The sequence below is a fragment of the Thunnus maccoyii genome, chromosome 17 (genome assembly GCF_910596095.1).
Source record: "Thunnus maccoyii chromosome 17, fThuMac1.1, whole genome shotgun sequence".
In the NCBI taxonomy this organism is placed as follows: Eukaryota; Metazoa; Chordata; class Actinopteri; order Scombriformes; family Scombridae; genus Thunnus; species Thunnus maccoyii.
The window spans coordinates 385,001-395,895 of NC_056549.1; the positions used below are offsets into that span (position 1 = coordinate 385,001).

A 10,895-nucleotide genomic window follows, 5' to 3' on the forward strand; every position below is an offset into this window, starting at 1 on the left:
TTCACAAGTAAAATTAATAACATCCAATCAGCTATTTCACCTCCTGCCTACAACTCCGCTATCCTCCCTCCTTGTTCTGCTGTCCCAAGTAAGTTTGAGCTTGTGTCCCTTGTCCATATTAAAGACGTAGTCTCACACACTAAGCCAACTACTCATCATTGTTCCTACATGCCTGCTAAACAGTAGTCTAGCTAATGGTTCTGTTCCCTCCTGCTTTAAACATGCGGTAGTACGTCCCATTATTAAAAAGCTCAACCTTGATCAAACTGTTCTAAATCATTTCTGGCCTATTTCAAAGCTGCCATTTTTATCTAAAGTCATGAAAAAAGTCTATCGTCTATTGTCAGCTCTTGTCAATTTTATAAAAAAACAATATAGAGAAATTTCAGTCAGGTTTCAGGTCTCATCACAGCAGGGAGTCATCTCTATTTACAGTCTCCAACGATCTACTGCTGTCTCTTGACTCTGATAAATGTGCCATTCTTATTCTACTTGACCTTAGCTCCGCCTCCAATACAGTCGACCACTCTTGAACCGTCTCAAGCACCAGGTTGATATTGAGAGTAGCGCCCTCCAGTGGTTTGCCTCATACCTAGCAGACAGATCATTTTCCTCCTCGTCTGCTCTCATCACCTGTGGAGTACCTCAAGGCTCCATTTTAGGGCCCATATTATTCACCTTACACATGCTCCCTCTTGGCTCCATCTTTAATAAACATAATATCTTCCATTGCTATGCAGATGACACTCAGCTATACCTCCCATTAGAACCTGGTAATATATAATAACACATTTAGGTCCCTCCTTGACTGCCTCCAGGATGTGAAATATTGGATGGCAAAAAAAGTGTCCTCAGTTAAATGATAATAAGACAGAAGTGGTCTGACTTGGTCCCTCCTTCTCTATCAGGGGCATGGCTAATAGGCTCCTGGACCCTAACCTGCAAGCCCACACCAGAAATCTTGGAGTCATCTTCAATCCAGCTTTAAATTTTGACAAACAAATTAACTCTGTTGTCAAAGGTTGTTTTTTCCAGCCAAGAAATATCACCAAACTTAAACCGTTCCTCTTATTTATTATAATAATAATAACTTTATTTATATAGCACCTTTTAAAAACAAAGTTTACAAAGTGCTTTGACAGACAAAGCAAAAGCAGTACAATGCAAAGCAAAGACATGAAACAGAAAACAATAACAGATCTGACCTTAATAAGATGGCAGCCAAAGGCAAAGAAAGACAATAAAGAGATGATAAAAAGTTTAAAAGAAAGATGATCTAAAGACAACATTACATAAAAGTAAGTCTGTGGAAATGGGTTTTAAGAAGTGATTTAAAAGAAGTTACTGATTCTGACTGCAGGACTCCAGTCTCCCTCAGATAACCACGTCTCTGTGATTATAAAAAAAAAAGCTTATTGACCTGAAGATTGTCACAAATGCCTTAGTTTCCTCTTGGCTGGATTACTGCAATGCTCTTCATCTTGGCATTAACCAGTCATCCTTGTCTTGCTTGCAGCTGGTGCAGAATGCTGCTGTTAGGCTACTAACTGGTACCAGTAAGAGAGACAGCATCACAACAGTACTGGTGTCCGGTCATCATAGCATTGGCTATCGGTCAAGTATAGGACTGAGTTTAAGGTTCTATTATTTGTTTTTAAAGCTTTACATGGCCTGGGGCCCCAGTACACCTCTGAGTTCCTCTGCCCTCTTTCCAAAACCAGATCTCCCAGATCCTCAGACCAGCTGCTCCTGGCTGTCCCTCGATCAGGGCTGAGGGATAAGAGTGATCATGCATTCGCAGTAGCTGCCCCAAAACTTTGGAACAGTTTAACATTTTCAATTAAGTGTTCCCCCTCTGTAGACACTGTTAAGGCTAAACTTAAGACCCACATGTTCTCTCAGGCCTTTGAGTGTCCTTCAGATTTTATATTTCACTTTTTACTCTTCTATGTCCATCTGTTCTTTACTTATTTTGTGTGTATGCTTAAGTGATAGTATTGTTACGATATCTCTTTTACTGCTTTTTTGCTGTCACCATGTTATGTTATTTTATTTTGTTTATGTTATTTTATTGTACAGCACTTTCATCAACTCTGGTTGTTTTTAAACATGCTTTATAAATAATCTTGATTTGACTTAGTTTGAAAAGTAACAGATAAAATAATTAAGCAAAAGTCATACGGTAAAAGTAAATTTTACAATTTACAATTTTTCATTTAGCAGATGGTTTTATGTACATCTGAGACCTGATACAACACAAGCAGGGATCTAGTCAGGAGACAACAACATGAGGAAGTGCCATAAAGCTGAGTTTGAGTCAACAGGCGGTGCACTGAGGAAATGCACAGATTACATCAAGGATTACATTTTCTCTTCCTTCAGTCCATCAGGTGCAGAGGTGTTCATGAAAGAGCTGGTCTTTAGTCTTTTCTTAAAGGGTGAGAGGGACTCTGCAGATCAAACAGAGTCTGGTAACTCGCTCCACCACCGGGGAACTACAGAGGAGAAGAGTCCAGCTGGTGACTCAGGGCCCTGTTGTGGTACCAGGCGCCTTTCATTGGCAGAGCGTAGTGAGTGGGAGGGAGTGTAGAGGATGTCAGGGTTTTGAATTTGATGCGGGCAGCAACTGGGAGCCAGTGGAGGGAGATGAACAGCGGGGTGACATGTGCTGTTTTGTGCTGGTTGAAGACCAGACGCGCCACCACATTCTGGATCATCTGCAGAGGTTTGAACGTACATGTGGAAAGGCCTGCCAGTAAGGAGTTGCAGTAGTCAATTTGAGAGACAATTTTCTAGTCTAAGTTCCTCTGGTAAGCTGTTCCAAATGGCTGGAGCCCTGATAGCAGAAGCCCTGTCAGCTCTGGTCTTCAGCCCTCGCTAACAGGGCCTTATCAGGATCTCAAGCTGTGTGTTGGTGAGTAAGGGTTTAGAAGCTCTGTCAGGTGGCCTTAAAGGTCAAGAGTAAAATTTTAACATCAGTTCTAAGACAGGCAGCCAGTGAAGGGAAGCTAAAATAGGGGAGATATGATCATGCTTTCATGATGTGGTTAAAAGTCTGGCGGCTGCATTTTGGACACCCTGAAGCTGTGCAGCCATGTTTTGGCCGATGCATGTAAACACACAGCATGAATCACCCTTTGAAGATCATTAAAAGAAATAAAAGATCTAATTCTAGACTCACATGAGACTCCAGAGTGCGGTTCTGATCTAAAATAACTACGAGGTTTTTAACAGAGTGGGCGCCACTGAGCTAGCGAGCCAAGAGCAGGCAGAGCTTGGCCATCAGTGTGCTCAGGGCCTATGGGGATTTCCGTTTTGGAGGAAATAAGCTGAGGAAAATTTTCTGCCATCCAATCCTTAACCGCAGGAAGGCAATTATGTAGGGAAACTAACTTAGCTGATTCAGATGGTTTGCAGGATAAATACAGCTGAGTATCATCAGTGTAGCAATGAAATGAAATATCATACTGTTTGATAATGTGGCCAAGAAGGAGCAAATAAAGAGGAAATTAAATTGGTCCTAGAATGGAGCCCTGCAGCACCCCATACATAGACAATGCTTGAGAGGAGCTAAAGCATCAACAGACACAACGAATTCTCTGTTAGAGAAATACGAGGAGAACCACTGGAGGGCGTTCCCGGAGATACCAACACATGTTCTCAACCTTTCAATAATAATACTGTGATCCATCATATCAGCCTTCATCAGGATATCACTCATAACTCTTACTCTAGTCTGATTAAAATTTCCCAAAAATATTGTTATTGATCATGACTGCCAACAACTGATTTGAAACAATTTTGGATTTTAGATAGAAAGGGAAGAAATCGGTCTGTAGTTGCTACGGTCAGAGGGATCAGGACCAGGTTTTTTAAGAAGTGCCTGGAAGAAAGCCGTCTTAAAATAATTGAGAACACTTCCAGAAGATAAAGAACTGTTAATGATTGTAGTAGTTGTAATAGTACTGGCAGTAGTAGAAGTAGGAGTTGTAGCAGCTGCTCCACTAACAGCCCCCCCCCCCCCCCCCCTCTGCTCCTCCCTGCAGCCGCCTGAGGAGTAACGTGGAGGGGAAGTACCTAATGGACGGCGTTCCCTTCAGCTGCTGCAGCACCTTCTCCCCGCGACCCTGCATCCAGCAGCAGGTCAGCAACAGCTCGGCCCACTTCAACTACGACCAGCAGAGCCAGCAGCTGAACCTGTGGAGGAGGGGCTGCCGCCAGGCGCTGCTGGACCACTACACCGGCATCATGCAGTCCATCGGCCTCACTGTGCTCCTCATCTGGCTGTTCGAGGTACTGCAGCCGTCTGCTTCAGCTGTTGACTCACAGACTGAACGTCCGTGCTGATTCAGGTTAAAATACAACAGTCAAATCCATTTCGTGTCTGTGCATTCAGAGATGGAAGCAGGAAGCATGAGGGAGATGTATTCTTCTACTAAAACTCTCTGACTTTTCTCTGTGAGGTTTGTTTGTTCGAGTGTTTCAAGTCAGAATCAACAAACTCTCTGAACATCACAAACGTTTTTGTAAATCTCTGGTTTCAGCCTGATGAACGTCACCTTTTGATGAGAAGCTGAACGTTCCTGAGATTTCATCATTGGCATCATCGAAATTTAAAAATGTTTCCATTCTATGATTCTTTCCACTAGAAGGGCAAAAACTGAACGAACACCAGAAAACAGTCATGTTTATATTTTAAGCAAATGGTTTGATCTTCTATGTGGCCCTTTTATATCTTATTCTATTATTATATAATGACACAACTCACCACACATCTGTGTGACCTCTGAGGAACTTAACAAAGAAAATATTTTCTTCTCTTGTAAGCAGGCAGAGATAAAATATCCATATAAGACTCCATGTAACATCTGGCAGCTGTTTACTACTGACACAAACATCTGGCAGCTGTTTACTACTGACATAAACATCTGGCAGCTGTTTACTACTGACACAAACATCTGGCAGCTGTTTACTACTGACACAAACATCTGGCCGCTGTTTACTACTGACACAAACATCTGGCAGCTGTTTACTACTGACACAAACATGTGGGCACTGTTTACTACTGACACAAACATCTGGCAGCTGTTTATTACTGACACAAACATCTGGCCGCTGTTTACTACTGACACAAACATCTGGCAGCTGTTTACTACTGACACAACAAGAACAAATCTGTTCTACGAGTGCTTCTTGACATTTCATACACTAAATACTATGTTTTTGTCCTCCCACCAGCTGCTGGTTCTGACGGGAGTCCGTTACCTTCAGACAGCCATGGAGAACGTTCTACGGCTGGGCGACCCGGACTCAGAGTCGGACGGCTGGATTCTGGAGAACAGCCTGGCAGAAACAGCCCGGTCCAACTTTAACATCATCAAGAATCTAGGGAAATGTTATCAGGGTGACGACGATCCAAACATCAACATCCCGACCGCCGCCGCTGAGCAGGAGGTGCCGTCACAGCAGGTCCAGATCCCAGTGACCAGCTAACACCCAGCCTGAGGAGTCATGGACCGCTGAAACCCTGAGATGAGCTGGAACACCTCAGGTTCAATACCTCCAAGGCCTCAAGTGATGTTGATGCATCCTTAACTCTGCTGCTGGATTAATATCCAGATGTGAAGTCCAGCTGCTGCAGGTCTGATGGACCAGCAATGATTTGCCTTCAGACGGAACTCCACCATTTTTAAAATGTCAGTGTACAGCACAATTTTTGAATTTGTTTATTTAAACTTATAATAAGACGTGCCTGAGCACAACGTTTTAATTCTCGAGAGTGCATTACTCAGACAAAACATGACAGGGGCACTTCTGGATGTCATGAACTTTCTTGTATTTAATTGTTCTTTTGGGGTTTAATGGGTGCTATATAGTAATTGGGTCTGTACCCATGGGGGTACAGTACCAGTGGTACTTTTCCATTTCTTAGAACATTACTAGAAAATGTTGACATGCACCATGAAGAGAATACCAGTCAGGCTGAGGCCTGCAGGGACAAGACAATAAAGATGAAGAATAAAGATCATTGTCTTTTATTAGTGTCAACCCTGCTCAAGGCTGGAGGGGACGCCACACGAGTTGTAACTAAAAATAGGTTTATTTTACATAACCAAAACATAAATGAAACTAAACACAACTAAACCAAACAGAGTGGAAGCCAGGGGAGAGAAAGGGCAAGTGACTGCCTGCCACCAGCTTTTACAGACGCCTGTCAGTCCTGAGGCCTCATTTACCTGCAGCACAAAACAGGGCTGTGAGATACATACGTCACTTCGCAAGAAAAAGTCGTGATCTATAAAAGCAAACTTGGTGAGAGAATGTGCGCACCTGTGCGGAAACTCTAACCCATGTGTAAGAACATTTTGGAGACAGGAAACTGGCCATGCCGGGTTTAATGATCCTGTCTTCACGTATCGATTATGGATCCACATCATCATAAACATTCAAACCTTTCAATTTTAAAAGATAAGCCAACTCAAATCTTAACCAATTACATCTGTGATTTATAATTCATATTCATTCATATACATATCCACCATCACACACACCCCCGCCCCCTCCCGCTGTATGGTGCTCACACTCGTGGTCTGAAATGTCAGGATGATGTCAGAGTGATGTCTGGATGATGTCAGGGTGATGTCAGGGTGATGTCAGGATGATGTCAGGGTGATGTCTGGATGATGTTAGGGTGATGTCTGGATGATGTCAGGATGATGTCGACGTGATGTCTGGGTGATGTCTGGGTGATGTCTGGATGATGTCAGGATGATGTCGACGTGATGTCTGGGTGATGTCTGGATGATGTCTGGATGATGTCGACGTGATGTCTGGATGATGTCAGGGTGATGTCGACGTGATGTCTGGATGATGTCAGGGTGATGTCGACGTGATGTCTGGGTGATGTCTGGATGATGTCTGGATGATGTCGACGTGATGTCTGGATGATGTCAGGGTGATGTTAGGGTGATGTCTGGATGATGTTAGGGTGATGTCTGGATGATGTCGGGGTGATGTCAGGATGATGTCTGGATGATGTCTGGATGATGTCAGGATGATGTCTGGATGATGTCTGGATGATGTCTGGGTGATGTCTGGATGATGTCAGGATGATGTCGACATGATGTCTGGGTGATGTCTGGATGATGTCTGGATGATGTCGACGTGATGTCTGGGTGATGTCAGGGTGATGTCTGGATGATGTCGGGGTGATGTCAGGATGATGTCTGGATGATGTCTGGATGATGTCGACGTGATGTCTGGGTGATGTCTGGATGATGTCTGGATGATGTCGACGTGATGTCTGGGTGATGTCGGGGTGATGTCAGAGTGATGTCAGGGTGATGTCTGGGTGATGTCAGAGTGATGTCTGGATGATGTCGGGGTGATGTCTGGATGATGTCGGGGTGATGTCGGGGTGATGTCAGGGTGATGTCGGGGTGATGTCGGGGTGATGTCCCGACATCAAGACCTTAATGACCTTAATGACGCCAGTAAAACGTCCCAACTACAAAGTGCCGTACAAAAGTAGAACAAAATTCTTTCTATTCTATTTCTATATATTTAATGCCTCTACCGAAATGGCCTGTGTTGAACACAAATTTTGTAAGAAACTCATTCAGAATTTAATTTATTAAACAAGAAAAACTTCCAAATCATGTGTTCAGATTTACGAATTCTGAGTGTTCCAAATAGAAAGACATAACATGACATGACATAACATAACATGACATGACATAACATAACATCACAAAACATAACATGACATAATATAACATAACATAATATGACAAAACATAACATAGCATCACAAAACATAACATGACATGACATGACAAAACATAACATGACATGACATGACAAAACTTAACATGACATGACATAACATAACATAACATGACATAACATAACATGACAAAATATAACATAACATGACAAAACTTAACATAACATAACATGACATGACAACATGGCATAAAATGACATAACATGACATAACATAACATGACAAAATATAACATAACATGACAAAACTTAACATAACATAACATGACATGACAACAAGGCATAAAATGACAAAACATAACATGACATAACATAACATAACATAACATGACATAAAATGACATAACATAACATGACATAACATAACATGACATAACATGACATGACATAACATAACATAACATGACATAACATAACATGACATAACATGACATAACATCACATAACATCACAAAACATAACATCACAAAACATGACATGACATGACATAACATAACATGACAAAACATAACATGACATAACATAACATGACAAAACATAACATAACATAACATGACATAAAATGACATAACATAACATGACATAACATGACATAACATAACAAAACATAACATAAGATGACATAACATGACAAAACATAACATGACAAAACATGACATGACATAACATAACATGACAAAACATAACAACATAACATGACATAAAATGACATAACATAACATAACATGACAAAACATAACATAACATAACATAACATGACATAACATGACATAACATGACATAACATAACATGACATAACATAACATAACATAACATAACATGACAAAACATAACATGACAAAACATAACATGACATAACATAACATAATATGACATAAAATGACATAACATAACATAACATGACATGCCAAAACATAACATAACATGACATAACATGACATAAAATGACATAACATAACATGACATAACATGACATAACATGACAAAACATAACATAACATAACATAACATAACATAACATAACATGACATGACAAAACATAACATAACATAACATGACATAACATAACATGACAAAACATAACATAACATGACATAACATGACAAAACATAACATAACATAACATAACATGACATGACAAAACATAACATAACATGACATAACATAACATGACAAAACATAACATAACATAACATGACATGACAAAACATAACATAACATGACATAACATAACATAACATAACATGACATGACAAAACATAACATTACATAACATGACATAAAATGACATAACATAACATGACAAAACATAACATGACATAACATGACAAAACATAACATAACATAACATAACATGACATGACAAAACATAACATAACATAACATGACATAACATAACATAACATGACAAAACATAACATAACATAACATGACATGACAAAACATAACATAACATGACATAACATGACATGACATGACAAAACATAACATAACATAACATAACATGACATGACATGACAAAACATAACATGACATAACATAACATAACATGACATGTCAAAACATAACATAACATGACATAACATGACATAAAATGACATAACATAACATGACATAACATAACATGACAAAACATAACATAACATAACATAACATAACATGACATAACATAACATGACATAACATAACATGACATAACATAACATGACATGAAATAACATAACATGACAAAACATAACATAACATAACATGACATAACATGACATAACATAACAAAACATAACATAAGATGACATAACATGACAAAACATAACATGACAAAACATGACATGACATGACATAACATAACATGACAAAACATAACATAACATAACATGACATAAAATGACATAACATAACATAACATGACAAAACATAACATAACATAACATGACATAACATGACATAACATGACATAACATAACATGACTTAACATAACATAACATGACATAACATAACATGACAAAACATAACATGACAAAACATAACATGACATAACATAATATGACATAAAATGACATAACATAACATGACATGACATGCCAAAACATAACATAACATGACATAACATGACATAAAATGACATAACATAACATGACATAACATAACATGACATAACATGACAAAACATAACATAACATAACATAACATGACATGACAAAACATAACATAACATGACATAACATAACATGACAAAACATAACATAACATGACATAACATGACAAAACATAACATAACATAACATAACATGACATGACAAAACATAACATAACATGACATAACATAACATGACAAAACATAACATAACATAACATGACATGACAAAACATAACATAACATGACATAACATAACATTACATGACATGACAAAACATAACATGACATAACATGACATAAAATGACATAACATAACATGACAAAACATAACATGACATAACATGACAAAACATAACATAACATAACATGACATGACAAAACATAACATAACATAACATGACATAACATAACATAACATGACAAAACATAACATAACATAACATAACATGACATGACAAAACATAACATAACATAACATGAAATAACATGACATGACATGACAAAACATAACATAACATGACATAACATGACATAACATAACAAAACATAAGATGACATAACATGACAAAACATAACATGACAAAACATGACATGACATGACATAACATAACATGACAAAACATAACATAACATAACATGACATAAAATGACATAACATAACATAACATGACAAAACATAACATAACATAACATAACATGACATAACATGACATAACATGACATAACATAACATAACATAACATGACATAACATAACATAACATAACATAACATGACATAACATAACATGACAAAACATAACATGACAAAACATAACATGACATAACATAATATGACATAAAATGACATAACATAACATAACATGACATGCCAAAACATAACATAACATGACATAACATGACATAAAATGACATAACATAACATGACATAACATAACATGACATAACATGACAAAACATAACATAACATGAC

At 38.4% G+C, this 10,895-nt stretch overlaps 1 protein-coding gene across 1 annotated transcript in view; it reads left to right on the plus strand.

Annotated features, from left to right (window-relative positions):
• Positions 1 to 5,976, plus strand: part of LOC121882536 (photoreceptor outer segment membrane glycoprotein 2-like) — an 11,913-nt gene extending 5,937 nt beyond the window's left edge. Inside the window, exons 2-3 of the mRNA XM_042390864.1 lie at positions 4,047 to 4,293; positions 5,239 to 5,976. Coding sequence (XP_042246798.1) covers positions 4,047 to 4,293; positions 5,239 to 5,493 — 502 coding nt within the window. The 3' untranslated portion in view covers positions 5,494 to 5,976. The remainder of the gene's footprint in view (positions 1 to 4,046; positions 4,294 to 5,238) is intronic.
• Positions 5,977 to 10,895: the final 4,919 nt, after the last annotated feature.